Below are 27,920 nucleotides of genomic sequence, written 5' to 3' on the forward strand. Positions count from 1 at the left end.
TTTCCTATTTCTTCTTCTTCTTCATTTATTTTTTTCTTCTTTATCACGCCGTTGCTCCGCCTTCGCTGATCCGCCATTATTCCGTCGTTGCTCCGCCTTCGCCCCGCCTTCGTTTCGTCTTCACTCCGCCGTTCTTCCACATTTTAGCGTTTTTTAACTCGTTGTGATTATTACGATTTATTTTAACTCTCAGATTTAAAATAATTGTTCTTAATTTTTTTTAGTTTAAGATCTGAAAATCTGCATTAAAAACGATTTTATGATTAAAAAAATGATTTTTCTACAGAAAAAACGATTTTCTGCAGAAAACAGCGCCTGATTATCATATTGTTATCACTATGACGTTATCATATTATTATCATAACACTGCAGAGAAAAACGATTTTCTGTCTAGAAAAATGCTTGATTATCATTTCAGTATCATTAACGTTAGCATAACTGTATCATAACGTTATCATATCAATACCATAATATTACGTGGTTATGATAATAATATGATAAGATTATGATATAGTTATGATAAAGTATGTTATGATAATAATTTTTGATATTGTTATGATAAAGTATATTGTGATAATGTTATGATAATAGTATGATGATAAGTTTATGATAAAAAGTTAAGATATAGTTATGATAAAGTACGTCATGATAATATTTTATGATAATGTTATGATAAAGTATATTATGATAATGTTATGATAATTTTTATAAGAATAGGTTATGATAATAGTATGAAAAAGTTAATGATAATAGTATGATAATGTACGAAAAATAATTTTTTATAGAAAAATTATGATACCGAGATGATAATATCACTGCTGCTTTTATAATAATATTATGAAATTTTTTTTTTTTTTTACAGATTATTTTTTTTTATATTTTTAAATCAGTGATTAAAATAATGAATTTTTAATTAATTACAAGCTGAAATTAACATAAATTATTAAGAATATTTATTTTTAAAAATGATAATGTGATGATAAGGTTATGATAATGTGATGATAAGGTTATTATTATTAAAAATGATAATGTGATGATAATAGTATGATAATGTGATGATAATGTTATGATGAAACTATGATAAAATTATGTTAAGTTTATGATAAAGTTCGTAAAATTATGAAAAAAATACAAAAAATCATTTTTAAGGATTATTTTTTTCATATTTTTAGATTTGAAACTAAAATGATCATTTTATAATTAGTTGCAAGCTGAAATTAACATAAATTGTGAAAAATATTTTATTTGTCATATAATTTTTTTGATGTATTATTTTTATTGCAACTTTTTTAAATCTAGAACTAAAATAAAAAAAAATTAAATTATAAAATAAAATATAATAATTCAGAATTGATTGTATATTTTTAGAATTAAATACATGGTTGAAGATGATATTATCTAAAAAAAGAAAATAAGAGAAAGGAAAAAAAAATTACAGCAAAAAAAAGTGGAATAAGAGAAGAAAAAAAAAAGTGAAATAAAAGAGAGAAAATATGTGAGATATGTGTAATATTGCATGTGTTATGCACTGAGAGTAAAATAACAAATATTTTATATACGGGAAGTACACAAATATATAAGACAAAATCCTGAGGCATTTTTGTTAACTTTAGCGTGTTGATACATTATTTCATATTATTTTTGTTTTTTAGGTAAAATCCTAAATCTCTCTATAATATTTCTATGAGCCGTGTCTTAGATCAAAATAAATCGAAAATATTTTGCAGATTGTTCAAATAATTAACATTTTTCATTCTTTAATAGAAAATGTTACTTATAAATCATCAGTTTTTGAACATCAAATGATTGGAATAGAATAGTAATTGTAAGAATAGTCAAAGTGTTTTAGTGGATATCAAATTCTGTGGATCACTGAACTTTTTTTAAATTATAAAGGGTTATTAAAAAATATTTTCTTATAAAATGGTCACTGAATTATACCTTTTATTATAAAAATAGAAAGTATCATTAATTTTTTGTGAATGAGAAAAAAATATATTGAGTTGTACTTTTTATTATAAAAAGGTCACTAACTTATGTTTCTTTTTGTAATTTCGGCTCGCCACTTAAGCAAAAATGTTGCATTTTACGTGAAAACGGTACGTTTTATATAGATGAACCTTTTTATAATAAAAAAGATAGTCCAGTTACCATTTTATAAGAAAAGTTTATTTAATAATCTTTCTGTAATTTGAGAAAAATATAATGACCTACAGAATTTAATATCCGTGTTTTAGTAGAGAAGAAGTTTTTTGTCTATATCAAATATATATGCCATGATATGTTTTATTTATAAGATTGACATTTTTTTGACGATATAAGATTGACATATAATTTAAGTATTTTACTGTTTAAGTTATATTATAAAGTCTACAAACTGATGCAGTAGTGGGTAAATATTATTTTCAGAGTAGATATAAATTTATTTGATATTCTATGCATAAGTTGAGAGTTTCAAGTATTTAGCCGAATAAATTGAATGTCAGTTTTATTTTTATAATTTTTAATGCTCTTCAGAGCAATGTTTTAAAAACCGGACCGAATTGGCCGGTTGGACCGGATTAACCGGAAACCGGCTGGGTGTCCGGTTTGGTTTTCTGTTAAAATCGGAATATTAAAAAAACAGTCAAAACCGGTCAAAAACCGGATTTGACCGGAAAAACCGGATTTTGCACAAAAAGACAAATTCGGTTTTTAATAAAATAGGCAAAAAAACACTTTTTTGGCTAAAAAGTACATTTGTGGCCCCTACTATGTGTGTCTTTTCTTTCTTTCACCCATGTGGATTGATTTTTCTCTCTCATATTAATTACGCTTACTATTTTCTCTCTCATATGTCATTTTAATTTTTATGAAATAGTAAAATTTTCACTAAAAAAAACACCAACTCTTCTAATATTAATATATACTCTTAAATATAAATCAAGAAAATATATTTTTAAATATTAATTATTTATAATTATATTTTACATGAAAAAAATTATAATTATTTTTTTAAATAAATTATCATATTTTTATTTATAATATATTATATTTTTTATTTAATTATTATTAATTATTAGAAACTCAAAATTATATATTTATCTCTTGGATATTATTATATAATTATAGTTCATAATAAATTATTTTAAAATTAAAATATAATAACATGTTAAATCAAAAGTTATGTTATTTAAAAATTATTGTTTTTCTCATACATATAATTATTCTATACACATAAATATTGATCAATTATTATTATATTTCACACATTTGATAATAAATTCTATTTAAAGATAATTTTATTTAAATATTTTATCATATTTAATAGTTATGATACATATTTTTAATTTAAATAATTTATATTTATTATAATTAAAAAATCAGGTTGAACCCGGTTGAACCGGTCGAACCGTGAACCTTCGACGAAGCCGGTTCAATCTCCGGTCCAATTTTAAAAACATTGCTTCAGAGTTAAACATAAATATTTCTCAATTGGTACTCCATCACGCTTTGAACCTTTACATGTTTTTCTTTGATTATTTAACAAACTCAAACCAAAGACTTTTCCACAAAATTAAATGCAATTGTAAAATATTACTCCCTCAGTTTCATAAAAATATAGAAGAGAATTTTTTAAATATATTCATTCCACCACGTCATCTGTGTACTAAACCTATTAAATTATGATATTTCATTAAAATAATAGCACTATCGTAATATTATTATTTAAAAGTGTAAGAAATTAATAAATAATTTTACACTAGTGCCACTATTTTTATGATGTGTCATAATGTTATAGGTTAGTGCACGGATGACGTGGTAGACTGAATCTAATTAAAAATCTCTCAAATAAAAAAAATAGAATTTGCATATGAATTAGAAATGATGATTAAAGTAGTTACATATTACTAACTTTCAATAATAACCTTAATTTAATTATATAAATATTTAAAATATTATTAATTTATATTATGAGAAAGATAATTATAGTGTTGAAATTGTAATTAAATTTAAAAATAAAATTTATTATTAATTTTTATATTGTAGATTGTAATCATTAATGATGATTTATAAAATATAATAAAAGTGCTTGAAATTGATGAAAATTCATATGGTATTATTTAAATTAATATAGTAACTTTCTCTATATTTTAAAATATCCAAAATATCTGTTTTGCTTATTTTTATGGGATGAAAGAAGTATTTTGTATTCCCTCCGTTCTATTTAAAAAGAACACATCATTTTATATAAAAATTCCACATTATGTTTTCCATGTAACATATTTTTTTTTATTCTTTTTTTTTTAAATTAATAACTATAATTTTAAATACAATTTACAATACCACAATTAATAAGGGTAAAATGAGAAAACCCAATAATAATTTCTTCCTCCGTCCATAAAGAAATGTCAAATTTAATTTAAGTTAATTGTTTTTAGCTAACTTTCTATTTTACCCATAATTTAATTATCTGGATTAATATTGTCAACACTGACTCGATCAATGAACCGGTAAAAACTGAGGGTAAAGGGTTAGAAGTTCAACCGAGATTCAACCGAGAGTTAAAAGTAATAATATATATAATAATTATTAATATAATTTTATGAGAAATAAATAATTTATATAATAAGATATATTGAAAAATAGAAAACCAATTTGTTTTAAATACATTTTAATATAAAGAATATTTCAACACATAAAAGTTAGTAGTTTGTGGTGTAGCATATTGTGTTCTACATGCAAAGGGATGGGTTTGAACACAGCGTTTGCATTCTTATTTTTTGGGTATTGCTATTCGCCGCCCGCTTTTACTTAGCACCGCACAGACGAAAGACATTTCTGCCCCTCTAATAAAATTTCAAAAAAAAAGTTCTCTCAACTCATTCGAACACACTCGAACAACTACGTAAAAAGTCGAGTAAAGTGACGGATAACGAGTATAATTCGTCGGGAAACGAATATCGACGTTCGGAAACAAGTTTTTCCGGCTTTTCCGAGGTAAAAAATAGTTTTTTAAAAATTTTATTTAAAATTTTTGAAGGGGGACGATTGCGTTTCACGTCCTCTCCAGAGGCCTCTCCAGAGGAGGGGACGCCGGAATTCGGCGTCCTCTCCGGAGGAGAGGACGTGAAAACCAACGTCCCCTCTAGAGGAGGGGACGCCAATTTTCGGCGTCCCCTCTTCTAGAGAGGACGTTCGGCGTCCTCTCTAGAAGAGGGGACGCCAAAAACCAACGTCCCCTCTAGAGGAGGGGACGCCGAACGCCGGCGTCCACTCTTCTGGAGAGGACGCCGGCGTCCCCCTTTTCCAGCCGCGACCGAAACGTCGCGGCCGGAAATTAATTTTTTTTTTCAAAAAAAAAACGTTAAAATGATTTTTTTTTAATAATTACAGTGATTTTTTATTGCATATTATTACGACTTTGTATTACATATTATTACAATTTGTTAAACGTAATTATTTATGTTTTGCAGGTTCATTTAGAAGATTATGGCGATTTTCATCTCGTTCGGAATCCGACATTTTCGTAAAATATGAATTTGAATAGAGTTGAATGAGTTGAGAGGATTTATGTTTTTTGTTTATGAGTTGGTTTTCTATTCAAAAAGTGAAAAGGGCAAAAATGTAATGTGGCTGTGCGGTGCTAAGTAAAAAAGGGTGGTGTTTAGCAATCCAGTATTTTTTTATTAAAGAGAAGTGCAATATTTTGATTATCTGATCGAACCGGCCGGATATGGACCCGGTTTACCAATTTAACCGTTAAAAATTAACGGTTACCCAACTGGTTCGATAAGATAGAATCAGTTCCCTAAATATAGGGATTATTGGTGCAGCCCGAACAGGTAACCTGGTCGGTTTTCAGTTTTTCCGGATGAACCGGCCAGTCCGATTCGGGTTTGTCAACAATGATCTAGATATTTTAATTATATACTTTGAAAACGTAAATTATTTGTTGAGATTATAAATAAATTTTGAAAATTTAAATTTGTTCTTATGTATTATTTTAATGACGTGTCATAATATGATAGGCTAGTTCACAGATGACGTGACAGATAGAGTCTATCTAAAAATCTCTCCGAATATCGATATCATTAACTTAAAATCGGAAACAATTCCAAATATAACAAATTTAAAAAAAATAGTCTAAAGAACGGACAACTAAAAAACGGAGAGAGTAGTTTACATATTAAAAGCAAAGATCCACTTAATTAAATGCATATGGGATTTAAACTTATTATTAATTATTTTCTAATAAAGTACTCAAAAATGTAGCAAATATACTCTAAATATTTGTTGAAAAGTACTACTATCAAGTTTGGAATTTAAACTCGGTCCACACAGTCTAAAAAGACTTTGAAGACCTTGACGCCCTTAAATATTTTCTTTCTTTCTTTATTTTTTTTGCCTAACATTACAACCTTCAAAATTGAATTGACATTCTTAATAATTTTCAGACATCAACTTTGACGAATTGGGGATTGGTTGGCGTTAGAGTGATTTCTAGTTTTCTACACATTATGATTCAATTTTAACCTTCAAGTCTCAACTAAAAATGATATTTCATTTTTTTTACTTGTTTTGATATTAATAAATACAAAGATAAAAATGAAAAACCTCTTTAAAAAGGATAACAAAACAATAACTTAAAATAGTTTATATTCTATTACTTTAATGTTGGAATTTTTATTTAATTTTTAAAAATATATTAAATGAGCATTTTTAGTTGAATTCTATTGCCATATTATTAGTAAGGTCAAAAATAAATTTTAAATTTACTGATATAGTTTCCTATTTCATGTCACGTAGAAACATATATTATTTACACTCATTATTATTAGGCCTAATGCCTTTAAAAAATCCCGACCTTTAGCCACTTTTCAATTCTACCCTGACGTTGAAAACTTGTCAATTTTACCCTATTTGTATTTTTGTGTTTCAATTGTACCTTTAAATATTAAATTAACGTCTTTTTCATTTGGAAAAAATTTAAAAACATTCTCCATGTCTAGCATATATTAATTCAATAATTCTAAAATTTATTTAAATTTAGTTAAATTAATTAAGAATTTAAATTATTACTAATTTGATTATGATCTTTAGTTAGTTTTTAAAAATAAATGACTTATTTGTACTTTTTTGAATAAAAAAATTAATTTCATCTTTAAACTTAGTTAATTGCATGATTTCATCATTTAAATAAAAAAATTAACAAAAATTAAAAAATTAGGGTACAAATGAAAATAGAAAATCTAAAAATTGGTAAAATTGGCCTTATTATTATTAACAATATGATAGAGAAAGTAATCAAATATAGAATCAATTTTCTTTAGCACATCACAACTGAAAAATAATTAAAAGAACTTATTTGATATTATACTACATTTTAAATATTAATTTAAAAGTAATAAAAGTTTAGAACTACAGTGATAGATTTTAAAAAAGGCTCAATATATAGTTTGGTTCTTGAACTTGTAATATTTTACTCATCTAAACCCTAAACTTAATGTTTTACCTATCGCACCCTTGAAATTGATAAATAAGTAGATGTTGAACTCTTCTGTGTCCACGTGGCATTTGAAACACTTTAGAAGACTGTGTACGGAGAAATTCAATATTTACTTATTTATCAAGTTCAGGGGTCAAATATGATTATTTAATAAATTCAAAAATTTGATAAATGATACGTTAAATTTAGGGGTTAGATGGGTAAAAAGGTACAAATTTAGAGGTCAAACTATATAGTAATACATTTTAAAAAAATTAGACACCATTAATATAATTTTCTTTCTTTGAATTATATTAAAGAGGAAGAAATAAAACTTAAAACTCTTACATCAAATTATAGTATCTTTATCATTCATTATTTTTTTCTTAATGACAACTAGTCCCAGGGGGTATTATTTTAATGTTAACCATGCCAAAACAAAAAAAAACAAAAAAACAAAAGCAGACTAAGAAAAACCACACCTATATATAGAATGGATCTAACTCATGATCAATTATCAAATTAAACATTCTTCTAAATTAGTCTCAACTCAGCAAGAAGAAATGTTATTGAACAGCACAAACACTCTTAAAATTTTCTCACAAGGAAAAGCATGGGAAGCCAAAACTCTTACAGGTCAATAGTTTTTCAAATTTTTCTGCAGTTCTTTAAAACTGTTGAAAATGGTGGTTTTGATATTGAAAAATCTGTGTTTTTTCTTCTTCTTAATAATGGAATTTGCAAAATGTTTGTTGATTGTATTGTGCAGGTATGTCTTCTGAACAGCTAAATCAAAGGTCCAAAATTCTTGCTTCTGTAAGTGATTAGGAAAATATCCTTGATAAATATCAAATATCTTAGCGACTACAAAAATTTATAATCTAATTTTTTAATAGTTTTTTAAAAAAAAACCCGACCTTTTATCCTTTTTTCAATCTTATCCTGACGTTGAAAATCATTCAAATTTATCCTATTTTGTATTTTTTTTTCATTTTAATTGTACCCTAAAGTATAAAATTGACTTTTTTTTATTTGGCAAAAGTTCAAAAAAATCTATAAATTGACCATTTTTATATTAGATTAATTTTTTATATTAAATTGACCATTTTTGAACAACTTTTTTAAACTTTTACCAAATAAATAAAGGTCAATTTTATATTTTGGGGTACAATTGAAATGAAAAAATATAGAATAGTGTAAAATTGATAAATTTTCAACGTCGGGGTAGGATTGAAAAGGGGGATGAAAGGTCGGATTTTTTTTAAGGCATTGAGCCTTCTTAATATTAGTCGTTACTATAATTACAAAAAAAATTAGGCGTTACTATCTGTTTATAAAAATAACTGAAAATATCTGTTAAAAAATAAGTTGTGAAACAATATATATAATATCAATTATTATGTAATTAACTTTTATCTAATATTTCAATGATATTTAAATTTTAAAATTATTATTTTTGATATTCAAAGTTTAAATACCATTGAAATCTAATATTTTTATTTTTATCAATATAATAAACTAAAAGTAAAAAATTTAACTTTATAGTAAAACGTTGTTTCTATCATAATGATACTAGAATATTTATGTTCACTTTTTTTTTCCTATGCGTGAAATACTTATATTTAAAAATGACATAATTAAATCATCAACCATAAAAAATATATTTAAATATAATATAAATAAATTTTTTTTATGAAAGAACGTAATCCTTTTTTTTAATGAACTAAATGTTTTTATTAAATATATGCATATGCAGGATACAGAAGGAGCAATGGGTTCAAAAATAAAGGAAATGTTAAGAAAAGTTGAGCTATCAGTGTCCTCATATGACACTGCATGGGTTGCAATGGTTCCTAGCTTGGGTTCATCAAACCAGCCACTTTACCCAAAATGTTTGAATTGGGTTATGGACAATCAACAGCCTGATGGCTCATGGGGTCTTCATCTCAGCCATCCATTGTTGATTAAAGACTCACTTTCTTCAACTTTGGCCTGTGTTCTTGCCCTTCAAAGATGGAATGTCGGCCAACAACTTGTACATAAAGGTTTACATTTTGACCTTATATTTTCATGATATCTTGTGTGTACATTCTGTTCGAACCAAATCAAAATGAATCAAATTTTTATTTTTATTTTATTTAACCTGGATCACAATCATAAAGATGTCGAAAACTCAAATCAAATCAAACCATTCGATTTAGTTGATTATCTGATTTGATTGTTTTTTTAAATTTGGTTTGGTTTGTATTCAAGTTTAGCTAAGTTCTTTTTATGTTTGTAGTTAAACCGAACCAAAAATTAATAATTTTCAGAATTAAATGGAATTAGTTTTATCGACTATGTTCGATATTTGGTTTGATTTGACTTTTGAACACTCGCGTAGTTGATTTAAATAAAACATTATATAGTACTATTCACAATTTCATTTATTTGATTACTTTTATTTTGACACGAAATTAAATTAAAATTACAAAATGACTTAATCTAATTGATTAATTTAATCGGTCAAATCCAATAAATTGAGTGGGACTCAAGTTGACTTCTTTATTTTAAATTTTAACTAGTCAAAGTACTAATATGACTAAGCATGTGATTGGTGATAGGTTTGGAGTTTATTGAATCAAACATTTGGGCTGCAACGGATAAACATCAACTTTGTCCGGTTGGGTTCGATTTAATATTTCCGACCATGATTGAATCTGGCAGAGACATGGGTTTGAACCTTGGTTTAAACCAAACACTAGTTGAGGCCATGATTCTAAACCGAGATTTGGAAACTAAAAGGTCAGTAATATACATTTTCTAGCTTTTTCTTTGTATTTTTGCAAATTTTGAATGTGAATAAAATATTCATAATATAATTATGCTCTATGTTCGAAATATAATAACTCATCGAAATCATTATAAAATTTATAACTTTATTTTTTGTATATTATATAATTAACTTTTATATTTGTTTAATAATTTAAATATCATATATATAAATTTGACTATTAAAAATTTATGTATCCGCCGCTACCCTTTAATGAGTAGGATTTAGGTGAGTTCAGACTATGTTTAACCGGATTTATGTATTAGATCCGTGATCAGGCTAAAAAATTTAGAGAATTTGTTAAAGTTAATTAATTATAAAGTTTAAATATGTATTGTGAAATATGAGTTCGACCAAGCTTTGTATAAAAAATAAATTTTCAAACCCGGTCCAAAAGGCCATGGACAGTATATCCAACCCAATGATCAGGTCTAAATAAAAATACAAAAATTATCTTGTGGTTTTGCAGTTTGAAAAATAAAGGAAGAAATTTAGCATATGTTGCAGAAGGTTCAAAGGACTGGAATGAAATAATGAAAAATCAAAGGAGTAATGGATCACTTTTCAATTCCCCATCTTCAACGGCTGCTGCTTTAATCCATCGTCATGATGACAAATGTTTCAATTATTTAAATTCGCTAGCAAACAAATTCGAAAATGCAGGTAAAATTTTCGTCAATTAATTATTTAAATAATTAGTTAATTTCATAAAAATTTAAGTTTGACTCATTATATTTTTTCTTTTCTCTGATTCAGTGCCTACAATTTATCCTTTTGAAATCTATGCACGTCTCTCTGTAATCGACAGCTTGGAAAAACTAGGAATTGATCGATATGTTAGCGATGATAAACAAACAGTACTAAACGACATTTACAGGTAATTAATTTTTGGCCGGAGTTCTAGCTCGTCGTCTTAAAGTTGACGGGTTCAATTGGCATTTTAAAAACCGAGTCGATATATTATTTTTAATAAAAGAAAATGACACATTAATTTGGCGGGCAGATGTTGGATAGAAGGAAGTGAAGAAATATTTTTGGACCCAACTTGTTGTGCCATGGCATTTCGTATCCTAAGGTCAAATGGATATGGTGTTTCTTCAGGTAAATATTTTAAAATATTATTAAATATTTTATGAAATTCATATATAAATAAATATAATTGGATTTGTTTTATATTAAAAATATATTTAGCAACCCTTTTTTATATATATTTTCGTGCAGATGCTTTAGCAATTTTTGAAGAACAAGAGAGTTTATACTATGCAAAAGATACCAAATCAGTACTTGAATTGTTCAAAGCTTCGCAAACTACAATATTTGAAGATGAGCCTATTCTTGATAAAATTAGTGTTTGGACAAGCACTTATCTTCAACAGGAATTGGCTAATGAGCAAATTCCTGACAAAAGTTTGCATTCAGAGGTAAAAATATACACTCTTAGCCTAACACGGAACAAAAATCCCGAAAAGGAAAAAGAAAACGACCGAAATAATCTTTTTTAACAAAAATTACAAACGTGGCGTGTTTTTTATTTTCAAAAGCATTTTTTAAAGCGAACATAATATGTCGAAATACAATATGGGAGAAGTTTTTGTGCAATTTATTTGGCTATAATCATAAAATTGATTATAATCTAATTGAAATTTAAAATTGATACTGATTATTTCAGGTGGATTATGCACTAAATCACATACAAGCTAATTTGGTACGACTTGAACATAGAAGCACCATTGAGAATTACAATACAGATAGTGTCTCACTTCTTAAAACAGCTTACAGGTAATTAAGATTTATGTTCAAAAATCAAGATTTATTGTTTATAATAACAAAAAAATTAATTAAATGAACATACTCATCTTCTTTGTAGGTTCCACAATGTTGAGAATAGAGATCTCTTGAAATTTTCAGTCCAAGATTACAATGAGTGTCAATCCCTACATCGAAAAGAACTCGACTATCTCGAGGGGTAATTAACTACTTTATTCTAGCTGTATTTTTCGAGAAATTCTTAGGCAATCTAGTTCAATATGTAGGATATATAATGGATTGTTTATTTATAGTGTGATACATGACGTGATTGAACTAAGAGGGAAAAATAATATCAAAAAATATTAATATAGTTTCATGTTATATTTAAATATATGCAGATGGATCAAGAAATGTGGAATTGATAAATTAGAGTATGCAAGGCAAACAATTAAATATGCTGCCTTTTCCATTTCCTCGAGCATTTTCCGACCTGAATTCTCCGATGGTCGCATCTCTTGGGCTCAAAATTCTGTTTTGACAACTATTGTTGATGATTTCTTTGATTATGGTGGCTCTATGGAAGAACTATCAAACTTGATCGAATTAATCGAAAGGTATTTCTCAATCATTCAATGTTATCCACTTTGAAATCTCAACTTGAAATATAATATTTCTTAAAAGAGTGTGTGAAAATCAATCCAAACCGAACTGAACTAATAGATTTAGTTTGGTTTGGTTGAATATTATAAAAAAAAAAGCTTAAATGCACCAAAAATCACCAATTTTCGCGTGTTTTTAGTATTTAACATAATTTTTTAATTGTGGCATATTTAACATGAACTTTCAATTTTTTTGCAATTAAGACCATGACCGTTTTTGATGTAAAACGGCACCGTTTTGATGTAAAACGGCACCATTTTTTAAAGAAAGTGCAACCGTGGTCTTAATTACAAAAAAAATGAAAGTTTATTTTAAATATATCAAAATTAAAAAATTATGTTATATACCAAAAATACGCGAAAGTTGATGATTTTTGGTGCATTTAGGTCAAAAAAATCATTATTTCTTATTCGATTTGATTTAAGCATAAAAAATTTAGTTAAATTAATGCAAGTTGAATTGAAAAAATTGAATAAAACAGACTGGTTTACTTTAAAAAAAATTACATTCTTATATTTTTGGTTCAATTCAGTTAAAAAAAAGTATATTTTCAATTCGGACCGGTTCTGTTCAAACTGAATGCACACTCATAGTTTGGACAGTAGTTTCTTTCAAAAATTCAAAAAAAATCGTGACATAATTATTAATACCCAACTCAAATTTTATAGTAATAGCATTCGTCAACTACAAATCCTTCATAATTTTATCATGATCTTTTATCGGAGATATATTTCGTTCTTCTGTCTGTTCAGGGGTGGAACTAGCCCTTAGGTTGCCCCCATTTTTTTAAATACCCCTTTAACTTTTTTTCTTTCTTGTACTATGACTATTAAGTTTGTATTTTTGTACAATTAAACCCTCAAGTGTTTTATATACAATTCTACCCCCAAAATTAATAAGTTTTGAAATTGAATGTGCTACAGTTGGGATGATCATGCAACAATTGGCTACAAATCAAAAGAAGTTGAGATACTATTCAATGCAGTCTATACTACTACAAATGATCTTGCAGAAAAAGCTCGCATAGTACAAGGACGATGCGTTAAAAAACACATGATCGATCTCGTAATAATTCTAATTCAATTTCAATCACTAAAATCAGAACATTAAATTTCTCAATCAATTATGAAAATTTGAACTAATTTTTTAATTTATGTGTAGTGGCTCTTCTTGCTCGAGGCTATGTTAAAGGAAGCAGATTGGGGAAGAAATAAAATAGTGCCAACAATGGATGAATTTGTACCCAATGGGTACATTTCATTTGCCTTAGGACCTATTATTCTTACAACACTTTATCTTGTGGAGCCAATGTCCGAAGAAGTTATCAATAGTGAAGAGTATGAGAAGCTTTACATGACCATAAGCATTCTTGGTCGACTCATCAATGATCGTGTAGCCACATTGGTAAAGAACTATAAATTCTTGAAAAAACATAATATTTAATTTTGTGTTAATTTTTGTTAATTTGCTCAAAATCGGATAAAATCAGTAAGATCGAGAAAATTTCTTAGCTAGATTGGGTTTTTATGGATCGCTCTCACAAGGAATTTCACTATGCTTAAGTGGTGAAGTTCACTTATTTGAGATAATCCGCTATAAATTAACTCGGTCTAGGTCAGAAGTTTTCGTAAGATCCGGGTTCTCGAGCCTGAAGGTTTAATTTGCATTCGGTTATGATCAAATTGAACTAAAAGTTTGTTTTAATCGAACAGAACTAAAATTACAATGATGTATTTTTCTTCAAACCGAAATGAATTAAACTAGTTAAATTGATTGGTTTTGTTTTAGTTGGTTCAATTTTTCGGTTTGGTTTTCAACAAACCAAAATAAGAATTTTCCTTGAATCACTCTCTTTATATTTTAAAATTATTTTTTTATATATGAAAATTACTAATTTATGGGATTAAATTTGCAGAGTGATGGTGCACAAGGAAAACTGAATATTGTGAGCTTAGAAGTAATCAATGGTAAAGGTGCCATAACTGAAGAAGAAGTTCAAGAAAAAGTAGCCAAAACAATTGACATAAATAGAAGAGAGTTGCTAAAAATGGTGTTACAAAAAGAAGGGAGCATAGTTCCTAAAGCTTGCAAAGATTTCTTTTGGACAATGAGCAATGTTTTGCACCTTTTCTATATGGGTGATGATGGCTATTCTTCTCCAACTAAGATGATGGGTGCTTTTAATGCAGTTATTAATCAACCAATTTTTCTTTCTTAGAAATCTTCAATTGCGGAAAAGCTCGATATTATTTTATTTTTAATATATTTTACTGTCGGATGAAAATGATCGTTATTTATCCGATGGTGATAAATAGATGAAGTAATATTTATTTTGGAAAAAATAAACCCTAGAAGATAGTGATTCATTTTATGTAATTAATTTGGTTGATCTTTCTATTTATATATTGGAGATTAAACTTGATAAGTTTTGGGGGATGGGGAGTTAACATAGTATAGATATATTTGTACTATGACTTTGGATTTGCATCAAATTTTATATTATAACTAGGACAAAACCCTCGTTTCGCTTCAGGTTGAACCATTTTAATCGAAAAAATAACGGTTAAAGAAATAAAAAAATTTAAAAAAATATATTTTAATATGGTAATTAAGAACCAGTAAAAATTAAAATTGCATAAGTAGAGACATAAATTTAACAGCAATAATTAAAAAAAATATTTTTTTCTCTCAGCTATAATTTTTCAGTTTATGTTCTTTTCAGACCCCAAAGAAAAACTTTTCTTTAACCAAAATGTAATCAGCATTGTCTATCGTTAAATACACTTTTCTATCACTTTTTAATGTTAATTTTAAATAATTAATTGTAATAAATTATTCTATATTTTATTTTTAATTATCCAAATTCGAATCATGAATTAGAAATAAACCTTATATTACTTAACACAAAAATCAACAAATGTTTAGGTTGAACCATAACCTAATAATTAGAACTAGTTAATAGGTGGTTGAACCTTTACACTTATAAACTCATTTATTTTGTTTTTCTAAGCAATGTGGGATTATCTTTAACACTTCCCCTCAAGTGCAACCAGGACTGGGCATCCGGTTGTCACTTGAAATTGACTCCCCCTGAAATTGAAATTTTTTGATTTAACAAGCAGCGACAACACCGGACCGGGACGCTGGAAATGAACATCTAGATGGAACCGACAAATTAAGAATCCGAGTTGGACCCACTGAAATTTTTGATTTAATACGCAGCGGCAAGCGGCAACACCGGACCTGGCCACTGAGACTGGACATCCAGACGAACAACCGGCAAATTAAGAACTCGGACCAGATCCGCTCTGATACCATATTAGAAATATTGGTGGGAGTAATTAATTATTAATTGGTGATAATGTGACAATCTACCCACATGCTTATGAGAGTGTTTAGGTTCAACCATAACCTAATAACTAGAACTAGTTAATAGGTGGTGAACATTTACACTTATAAACTCATTTATATTTGTTTTTCTAAATAATATGGGATTATCTTTAACAAATAAACTCAGAGGTGGCGGTGGTAAAAGTTGGGATGGAATAAAAAGAGAAAAATAATGTAAAATGTTATTTTTTTGTTATGAGAAATCTATTTTTGCTAGTTTTGGCTAATATGTGATGATTACTCTTTTTTCATAATGTAATTTGTATGTGGTATAAAAAAATAAAAAAGGGTATAAAGGAACTGAAAAGATAATAAATATGTGGGGTTGATAGGAGTAGAATTACTCCTATTCTCGAAGGCTTTTTGATTAATTTTGATGTGCGTATTGTGATATTTTATGTCGTTTTGGTGTTTATTTGTATATTCGAGTGTTGTAGGTATTTGTGCGTAAAAAGGCGTATTTCAGGCTTAAATGAGTAATTGTGGGTATTTGCATTGGATCGAGTGATATTAGAGCATGTTTGAAAGTGTTTTGGAAGAGCAAAGGCAGTCCCACGACGTGCCACTCCACTTGCACGTTGTGCAGATAAAGGAAGGAACAAAGGAATTGGCAGATTAAACGCACGACCTGGGCACGATCAGACGCACGTCACGAAAAATAGGTGCACGACGCGAAGAAGATAGTGCACGTCGTGCAGCAGTGAAGAAGAAAAGAGGAGCTAGGCAGATTATTTGCACGATCAAGGCACCATGAAGGGCACGTCGTGCCACTTGATTCTCACAACGTGCCAATTGGGTTGCATGACGTGCAGGGATGATTTTGCGCAGAATAAAATTACAAGTTTGCCACTGCGAGTTTTGTTTTAAAGATTAAAGTCTCGGGGGCATATTAGACACTTCAAAGAGCTACAAATCAGAATTAGACCCTAATTACATATGGGTATAAATAGTTGATGATCGCATCTTGTAAGGGGTTCGATTAGTTTTTGTTTCCTAGACATAAATCCTAATTTTTAGAATTTAGCTTTTCTATTATTCGTTCTTGAATTATTTTGCATTATTATTTCGTCAATTACTATTAGATTATTCTCAAACAAGGTACGATTGATTATTAATCAGTATTCAATATTCAGTTTAATTTCAGTATGAATTCTTCAATTATTGCTTTTAGTCTTTTTATCATTATGTCTAGCTAAACTCTTTGTTGGGGATTATTAATCGAAATTATGTCTGTTTAACCGAATTGGATTTATGGGTTTTTGTTCTTGATATGTTTTAATTATTTTTCTTAATGCTTAGCCTAAATTGATCACTTAGTCTATGCCATATGTTTTAGTTTTAGCTCGAGAGAGTAAAATTGCAATAGAACAATATAATTAAAAACGTAGAAGTTAATTGTGCAAGAGTGAATTAACGAGTGCGTGTTCTTAGGATTCACTTCATAATCATTTAATTAATTAATACTTAGGTTAATCATTGTGCGAGAGTGAATAATTAACTTATTGTCAGGTAGTTTTATGCTTTTGCCTGCAGTTGCTCGAGAGAGAATTTTAGGTGCTTTCGATTAGTCTGAACCATATCAGGACAATACTATCTATAACCCGAATCAAGTAACAGAATAATGAAGATTAATAATCCCTGCTTTTCTCATAATTGTTAAAATTATTTTAATTACAGCTTTAGTTTACTTCATTTACATTAGTTTAATTCTGTCTTTTAATTTACTCAAACAAACAAAATTATCTTTTCGACTATCCGAATCGAGTTTCTTAACTGGTTGTCTTTAAAGTTTTCTCTGTGGGTACGATATCTGGACTTCGCAGTCTATATTATAAGTTGGCTATGTACGCTTGCGTATGTTCACCAACAGGGGTCGGCATATTTTTCCTAGTAAGGGCAACATAATTAGTGTTTGATAGAAATGATAGATGAGGTTATAAATAGAAATAACAAAAAGACACCGAAAAACCCTTTCAATTTGCTATTAAGCACACTGAAATTAAGTTGCTATTCATTGAAATTCATAGAATTCACAAGGGTATAAGAGGAATCCAACAATTTGGATTCAACTTTATACTATAGATATATTGATATGTGATGATTATTTATTTTTTTCCATTAAGGATAATGTAATTTGTATTTGGTATGAAGAACTTGAAAAGATATAAAGGAAATGAAAAGATAACAAATATATGGGGTTAATATATTTTTTCCAGTAAGGGCAACGAACATAATAAAAAGACACCAAAAAACACCTTAAATTTGCTATTAAGCACACAGAAATTAAGTTGCTATTCATTGAAATCCATATAATTCACAAGGGTATAAGAGGAATCCTACAATTTGGATCCAACTCTACACTATAGATATAGTGATATGTGATGATTATTTATTTTCCATTAAAGGTAACGTATTTTGCGTTTAGTATGAAGAACTAAAAAAATATAAAGGGGATGAAAAGATAACAAATATGTAGGGTCAACAAAAAAATTTCAGCAAGGGCAACATAATTAGTATTTGATAGAAAGGATAGATGAGGTTATAAATGGAACATAACAAAAAGACACCAAAAGACCTCTGAAATTTGCTATTAAGCACACGGAAATTAAGTTGTTATTCATTGAAATTCATAGAATTCACAAGGGTATAAGAGGAATCCAATAATTTGGATTCAACTCTATAATATAGATAAATTTGATATGTGATGATTATTTATTTCCATTAAGGGTAACGTAACTTGTGTTTGGTATGAAGAACTAAAAAAGATATAAAGGGAATGAAAAGATAACAAATATGTCGGTTCAATATATATTTTTCAGAAAGGGCAACATAATTAGTATTTTGATAGAAAGGATAGATGAGGTTATAAATGGAACATAATAAAAAGACACCAAAAAACTCTTTAAATCTGCTATTAAGCACACGGAAATTAAGTTGTTATTCATTGAAATTTATAGAATTCACAAGGATATAAGAGGAAACCAACAATTTGGATATATCACTATACTATAGATATAATGATATGTGATGATTTTTCATTTTTCATTAAGGGTAACGTAATTTGTATTTGGTATGAAGAACTAAAAAAGATATAAAGAAAAAGGGAAAAAGGTCATTTATGCTCTTAAGGTTTGGCTTTAGGATCAAATAAGCCCTCAACGTACAAAAAGGTTCAAATATACCCCTAACGTCTTAGAAAATAAACAATCAGGCCCCCGATTTGGACAACCAAGCCCCTAACATTTCATTTATGCGTCAAATTTAGGGTCCTGGTTGTCAACATTTTAAGACGTTTGGGGCATATTTGAACCTTTCCGGACGTTGAGGGCTTAATTGATCCTGGAGATAAACCATAGGGGCATAAATGACCCTTTTTCCTAAAGAAAATGACAAGATAACAAACATGTCGGGTCAATTAGTGTTTGATAGAAAAGATAGATGAGATTATAAATAGAACATAACAAAAAGACAGTAAAAAAATCCTTTAGATTTGCTATTAAGGATACGAAAATAAAATTGTTATTCATTAAAATAAATAGAATTCACAAGGGTATAAGAGAAATCCAATAATTTGGGTTCAACTTCATACTATAGATGTAATGATACAACACTCTTTTTTTTGAATGAAGAAAGTATGTAGTGCTACAAAAATAATAATTATTAGTTCATTATTCTAAAAGTTTATATTATTTTTTAGGTTTAATGTCTTAAAAAATTCTGACCTTTCATCTCATTTTCAATCCTACCCTGACGTTGTAAATTTGTCAATTTTACCCTATTTTGTATTTTTTTTCATTTCAATTGTACCCTAAAGCATAAAATTGACCTTTTTTTATTTGGCAAAAATTCTCTAAATTGACCCTTTTTGCATTAAATTAACTTTTTATATTAAATTGATCTTTTTTAGAAAAACAATTATTGAACTTTTGTCAAATAAATAAAGGTCAATTTTATGCTTCAGGGTACAATTGAAATGAAAAAAATACAAACTGGGGTAAAATCAACAATTTTTCAATGTTAGGGTAGGATTGAAAAGGGGATGAAAGATCGGGTTTTTTTAAGGCATTAAGCCTATCTTTTATTTAGGCTTAAATGCATAAAACAAATCACCAATTTTTGCATGTTTTTGGTATTTGACACGAACTTTTAATTTTGGCATATAAATACACGAACTATCAATTTTTTGCATATATGACTAGGTTTCCGTTTTAGGTGAAAAACGGTGCCGTTTTAGTTATTAAACGTTGCCGTTTTAGGTCAAAAACGGTGCCTTATTAGGTAAACAACGGTGCCCGTACTATATATGCAAAACATTGATAGTTTGTGTATTTATATGCCAAAATTAAAAGTTCGTGTCAAATACCAAAAACACGTGAAAGTTGGTGATTTTTGGAGCAATTAAGCCTATTATAGGTTAAATTTAACATTTTGTATTTGAAGGGTGACGACTTAGCGCCTTCCCTTAGGAAGTGTCCAAATTGTGATTGCTGACTCAACACTCTTTGAAGGGGGGTTATCAAGTAGTGAAGTTGACGGGACATCAAAATTTGGTGATATTTTTTATTCTAACTTGATCTTTCTCAACTCTAATGCATTCTTATGCATATCTAATAAATATTTAAGCAACAACCAACGGTTTGAGATTATAGTTGTTGAAACAGTTTATGAAATGAAACAAAAATACCAAATATGTTTCTAGCTGAGTCGCAGACTAGGTCGCTCTCTTTACGACGTTTTGCGGCTCTCTGATGCAAGCAGTCGTATGTACCACGTCGTCTCCATGATAAAACATCCAATCTCCGATGAATATTGCACTGTACTTAACGGTCTGTTACACTCGTTCAATTTTATTGCTCAAGAACTCGGTTTTTTTTGTTCGAAAAAGGTTGTATATTCCTATAATAGAAACAAATGGAGAAGACGAAGTATATATCAAAAATATAATAGAAAAACTGGTAATAAAATATAATAGTAATAAATCAAAACCGTTTTCAAAAATAAAACGTAATTAAAATGTTTCCAAATACATAAAAGGTAGGAGCAAATCAAAGGATTATGTTTTTGTTTCAAAAATAAAAATGCTACGTATAAGCTTTTAGAAATAAATAAGTGCTCGAACCAAAACAACCAAACTAGATCAAATACTAGCTGATCGACTGACCAAACAGACGGCGCGCGCACGTGTGGTAAATCGGGAAAGATTTTACTCATTGCTCGTTCATAAAAATTCAAATGAGAGTGTCTAATATTATAAACTAACGCAATGTAAGAATCCAGTAAAACACTGAACACTCTTATTTCTTAACAATGCACTTTAAGAATCCCCCACTATGAATTTTTAAAATAGTTTCTCGAGCAATTTATGTATCAATAAAAATATGCATAAACAAATGCATCTTTTAATTTGAACCTTTGCGTAGCATGTAAGATTTTGATTTAACAAAAAAGACTCGTAGTTTTGAATTTTGTCTCACACATCAAATCATACACAATCTTTTCAAATATCGTATTCAAAAGTCTGTGCGTTTATGGCTCTGCACGTCTATCCCAGTTTAGTGAACGCTCTAGAAACTTTGCCTCAAATTTCATAGGAAGCGGCACCACTTCCACATTCACAAAGGTGAAGCTATAAAATGTACACATGTAGTTAAGTACTCCACTCCATATAAAGAATAGAATTCATTAAGAGATTCAATTAAATAATCCTCTTATCATTTCAGGAATCATGATTAAATTTGCAAGTTCATACTCATATCATTCATAGCTTGTTATAACCTATTGAACCTACTTTTTGGGATCTCAAGTTAGTTAGGTTGGGTTACCACTATGAATGATTCATTCTATTGGCAATAGTCTTATTCTTTTCGAAGTTTTATGAACTTTGTCTTTAACTAATTATTTTGTTAAAGGATCTGCTAAGTTGTCATCAGTACGTACATGGTCCACTCTAACAACTCCTATTAAGATGAATTCTCTAATAGTGTTGTGCTTACGTACATGGTACTACCGCAATGGATCAACACATCTGGTATCGATCTTTCCTATAAGGGAATCTTAGATAACATGCTTCTTATCCATCTTACTTCTTCACTAGCAGCAGTCAGTGCTATCATTTCTAACTCACTCGTAGATTAAGCCATAATCGTCTGTTTTTTTTATTTCCACGAAATAGCTCCACCAGCTATACTAAAAATAGAGCCATTTATAGCTTCGGAATCATCTGATAATGTATTCCAATCTGCATAGGTGTATCCTTCAAGGATAGCAGGATGCTTCTAATACTATAATTCAAGTTTTATGGTTCTTTTAATGTATCTCATTCCACTTTCAATAACATGTCAATGCTCAATACTAGGTCTACTAGTAAACCTGCACAATATTCTAACGACATATGTGATAGGTGCATTTTACACCTATGTTTAGGAGTTGTTTTCACTTGCTTTTAGTATACTTTGAAGCGCTTTTTCCCCATTATGGTGTACTTATTATGTGTATTAGTGTTTCAAGTAAAATGAAGCAATGTGAAGTGTTTTGGGCTTAAAGAAGGAAGAAATCAAGTATCGGAATAGGAGCGAGTTGAAAGAGTAAAGAAGCGAGCGAGAATTGGGCATTTAAAGGAAGGGCTCGATCGAGCCCTTCACTTATGAAGGAAGGCTCGATCGAGCCCTATGAAGAAATGTGTCCAGAGAATTCTTGAAGGCTAAGGCTCGATCGAGCCCTCACTCTTAAGTGGATGGCTCGATCGAGCCCTTAAGAAAGAAGCTCAGAATTTGAATTTCGAGATAAGACAAAACTCAAGGGCTCAATTTCTATTTTAGGCCCAACACTCCTTAGAAGGGTGTCCTTTGTTTACCTCGTTTGTAATCCATATAAATAGCACCTTATCTTTTTTAGGGTATAGACAAGTGGTAGACATTTTTAATTGTTCTCTAGTTTTTACCTCTTTTAGATTAGCTACCATCTTCTTGGAGATTCCTCCATTGTTGGAGCTTGATTGAAAGTTTTATTTGCTTTGTGAGAACAAGATCTTCATTTTTATTACAAGCTACTTATTGTGAATCTTCATTATCTTTATGGTTGTTTGTTCTACTTATTTAATTAAGGTAATTCTTCTTACTTTAATGTTCTACTTTTCTTGTTCCTCAATTACTTGTGTTAATTTAAATATGAGTGGCTAAATCCCTTGTTAGGGGGTTAGTATGATGACTTAGGGTTTGATTGATTGGTTGGTTCTTAGTGTTGTATGCTTATGTTTCTCTCCTATTACTTATTGCTTGATTAAGCTTAGCTACCTTAATCTTGTTTATAGTTTGATTGATACACCGAGAGGTGGTTGATTAGATCGACTTATAGTATTGAAAACCTAGATTTTAGAGCACCACGAGAGTGGGCTTGAACCTAGGTGGCCTTAGAGTAGATTGATTAATCGTTTGATAATGATTTAGTTTTGCCTTGTAACACGAGAGTGAGCTTGGTGTTGATTGAATGATTAGATAGCGGTTTTGGCATTCCTTGAGGCTCGAGAGAGCGGGAATGACGCTTTAGGCCTCGCTTGATCCTTAGGAGCTTCCACTTTGACCAACCATGAATGCATAACCTAGGTTGGATTACTAATCCCTTGACTTTCCCCTTTTATTGAATTAAATTCTTGATAATTAATATCTCTTTATTTGTTTAATTGAAAATTCACGTTTAGTTTAATTCTAAATTAGTAATCGGATACTTGAAACTTCCACTATTTGTGTTTCGCTAAACGAATTGAATCATAACTTAAATTCATTCTCATCAATTGCTCCTAATTCACTCCTTGTGGGTTCGATCTCGTATTTACCGAGTATTACGAGTTGGGTTTATTCTCAACAATATGCAATGTCGAGTCTAGTACAATCAGTGGCATATCAAAGGTTGTCAATAGTGCTCGCATAATTAGACTTTCATACACTATCACCAGTTGATTTTTTTTAAAAAAATACACTTGGATCATATGGTGTACAAGCAGGTTTACATTGAAGCAACTATATTTCTTTAGAATCTTCTCCATATAGTGAGATTGATCTAAAAAAATCTCTTATCAAACCTAGTAATCTTTATGCCAAGGATTACACTAGCTTCTCTTAAATCTTTCTTATTAAAATTGGCACACAGCATTCAGAATATGAATATTTGAACCAAATTTCAATAAGTCATCGATATATAAATATATGAAAGTATATCATTCTCATATTTATAACTGATACATTTGTCACTTTCTTTCACTCTAAAATCAGTTGAGATGATAAGATTATCAAATTTTTCATGCCATTACTTAGGTGCCTATTTTAAACCAAACAAAAATTTATCTAACTTGCACACTTCTATTCCTGACCATGTCTCGCAAAATCTTCAAGTTGGTTCATGTTTATTTCTTCCTCCAATTAACCATGCAGAAAGATAATTTTAACATTCATTTGGTGTACATGCAGTGTTGGGAAATTACTGCAAGTATATGGTATCGCTATAAGTGGTAGAGTGGACTATAAATCTGGACTGTCGAACCCATGAGGACAATCCAAACCAAATCAACAAAAAAAAGCAAATAAACAATTAATGGATCAATTAACTAGCAATTAATAATCAAATATAAAACGGAGATATCAATAAACTAAGACGTTTAAGGGTTGACACTAACTACTAGATATTGCAAATCATGGAAACGGATAGCATGGCATGTAAACAAGGGTCGAGTCGCGTCTAATGCATTGTTCCTTGTCTCTCGAGTTTCAAAGAACAACAAAGCCACTAATCTAACAATCAATTAAGCCTCACTCACTCTCGTGATACTAAGCATGACCAACTATATGACAAGCAATTAATCAATCAACTCAACATTCGGCTAATCATGTTGGTTTATCTAATTAACCATCTCTCAATGTGTTAATTAAACACTAATCATGCCTAGGATAAATACTCCTAAACAAATATTAAAAACAAAAATTAGAACCTGTTAAACACCCATTTTATGCATTTAATATAGGTCTAATGGCGAGAGAAAAAAAAAGCCAAACCTTTAAAATTTGTTACAATTTAAACCAAACTTTATAATTTTTGTAATAATAGACAAATTGTATTTTTTTTTCGTTGCATTAATAGACAAAATGCATTTTTATGTGAAAATTTTTGAGTTTTTTTTTTTGAGTTATTTGCCACTTCCGGTAACTTTTAAAAAAAAATAATAACCTAATATTAATTGAAAACAACAAGTCTGGCCACCAATTTGGCTATTATTATAGCAAAAAAATATAATTTGACTATCATTATAAAAATTAAAAGGTTTGGTTTAAATTGCAACAAGTTATAAAAATTTGACTTTTTTTGCATTAGTCCTTTAATATAACATCATATATTAGAGTTTAAATTTAAAATTTATGCTATATGTAGTATTTTGCTATATTAATACTAAAAATAGCACAAAATATCCTGTAATTGAGATGTTCGGTTCTTCTATTTTTTTGTACAGGATCCATGAGATTTTCTGAACGGGTCTCGACTATGAGACGACACCTTTAAACTTTTTACATTTAAACTAATCTCCATTCAAACCGTGAAGGTTCCTTGCGAGAGGTAAACTCTTAAGGTACAAAAACTAATTCACATATTAAAAGTATATGCATATGGGATTTAAGCGGATATTAAACTCCCTGAGTCACTCAAGTCTCAGGAAATTTTAAAAAGATCACTAAAGTCAATTTTCTTACAAAGTGGTCACTGAACTATACCTTTTATTACAAAAATATTTCTATTGTTACGAAAAGAACACTAAACTTTTTGTGAACTACAAAATAATCATTGGGTTATTCCTTTAGTTACAAAAAGGTCACTAAACTATGTTCCTTTTTGTAATTTTGGCATGCCACGTAAGCAAAAATGTTAGGTTTTTACGTCGTTTTATATGGGTGAACCCTTTTGTAATAAAAAGTATAATTCAGTGACCATTTTGTAAGAAAATTGACTTTAGTGATCTTTTTGAAATTTCCTGAGACTTGAGTGACCCAGGGAGTTTAATATCCGATTTAAGCTTATCCTTATAATAATCTCTAAGAAAGTACTCAAATACAAGTATGGTCTAAATATTTATTGAATGGTATCAAGTTTGAAATTTAAACTCACTATCTATACTATGTATAAAAGCACGGATGGGGGGAGGGGGGACAGACACTTTTACGCAAATACCCTTAGTAATATTTTAATTATTATTAAACACTGTAATGCTATTTTAATTTATTATTAAACAAGATAAAAGCACGGACGGGGGGGGGACAGGCACTTTTACGCAAATACCCTTAGTAATATTTTAATTATTATTAAACACTGTAATGCTATTTTAATTTATTATTAAACAACAATTATTCTATCTAAATAATAGCTAAGTTAATTATTCTATCTAAATAATAGCTAACTTAAACTACTTTTAATACAATTAAACTACTAACCTATTTTATAGTGTACGGAGATAAAAAAAATAACAGAGACAATATATTTAAACTTCTCTTAAAAATTAGATTGGTTGATCTTATTCCACTTTTCCTGTTTCAATTTGTAGAGAAGGCAAAACCTATTACGGACATATATGCACAATATGCAAAATTTTGTTTCTTCAATGGCGGCTAATACTATTTATATTACTATTTTTTTTCTTTTCAATATATGATTCTTGATTTGTTTGAGATTAGTTTTAAAAAAGATTGAACTTTTATTTGCTTTTATTTTGAATTTATTTTAAAACATACTAGCATTATTGTAACAAATTTAATTAATATAATTAATAAATCATATAGTAGTAAGCCACATTACGCTAATTTAATATTATAGATAAAATAAATTGTTATAACTATAATTGAATTATTTAATATATAAATTGATGAGTCACATTACGCGTCACGTGCATAGCACGTAATGCGAAACTAGTATGAATAAAAGTCATAAGACTGTCAAGATCTTAACGCCCTTCAGACTCAGTACTCCAATAGCTTGGATTTTCTTTTGTTTCAAACTCTTCAAAGTTGAATCAGATTACATTGATTATCTTTAAAAGTAAAAAGACGTCGTTTTTGACTAATTGTGTATTAGTTTGTGTTAAGAGTAATTTTTCTACAGCTAAGAAATTTCATTTAATCTTCCAATTTCAGCTAAAATCACATTTCATTTCTGTTTTTATTTGCTTTGAATATTAAATGATGCAATGGATATAAATTCTTAATTTCAAGACGCATATGAGTTAGTAAAACGCTCTCACTATTCAATTGAAATTGCGTATTCGAACCGTACTCATATATGCCGCCGTTTAAAACTTGAGGTTAGAATTTATCTCCTGCAAAAGACCTACCCGGCTCGACTGAGGACGAATCTGAATGTGTAAGGTTTAAAAGTGTCGTCTAATAGCTGGGATTCATTCAGGACACCTCATGTATTATGTACTAAAAAAGTAGAAATTCTTAAATGTGTCTTTTATAATTTAATTTAAAGTGTTATTCGAATTTTATTACTGATATATATGTATATAAATAAAATAGAGAAAATAATTAATGACGGATTTTCGTAGAGAAAAAGGCCTATTGCAAAAAACCATTCACCTTTAGCCTTTTTTTTTTTTTTGATAATTAGGGAGGGGGGAGCGCTTGTGGGAGGAATCGAACCCACGACCTAGCAGTTTGCTGTCTAGCGCTAATACCATTTGAGCTACAGCTTATTGGTTCCTTTTAGCCTTTTTTCAGTTTCACTTTTCGTCAATTACGCTCAAATCACACCTTTACACATCAATTTTATTATCAAGTACTAAATTAATTTCTTTTTCATTCGAAAAAT

At 28.9% G+C, this 27,920-nt stretch overlaps 1 protein-coding gene across 1 annotated transcript; it reads left to right on the forward strand.

The window, feature by feature from the left end:
* The first annotated feature begins 7,959 nt into the window (after nt 1-7,959).
* LOC130014496 (ent-kaur-16-ene synthase, chloroplastic-like) lies at nt 7,960-15,114 on the forward strand. The gene is made up of 14 exons (XM_050356152.2): nt 7,960-8,104; nt 8,238-8,284; nt 9,225-9,513; nt 10,072-10,252; nt 10,750-10,943; nt 11,037-11,157; nt 11,284-11,381; nt 11,502-11,701; nt 11,950-12,059; nt 12,148-12,246; nt 12,428-12,643; nt 13,613-13,754; nt 13,851-14,093; nt 14,605-15,114. Exons 1-14 carry the CDS (start codon nt 7,975-7,977, stop codon nt 14,905-14,907), a joined length of 2,373 nt encoding a protein of 790 aa, XP_050212109.1. The 5' UTR covers nt 7,960-7,974; the 3' UTR covers nt 14,908-15,114.
* The last annotated feature ends 12,806 nt before the right edge of the window (nt 15,115-27,920 follow it).

The sequence above is a fragment of the Mercurialis annua genome, linkage group LG8 (assembly GCF_937616625.2).
Source record: "Mercurialis annua linkage group LG8, ddMerAnnu1.2, whole genome shotgun sequence".
Classification (NCBI taxonomy): domain Eukaryota; kingdom Viridiplantae; phylum Streptophyta; class Magnoliopsida; order Malpighiales; family Euphorbiaceae; genus Mercurialis; species Mercurialis annua.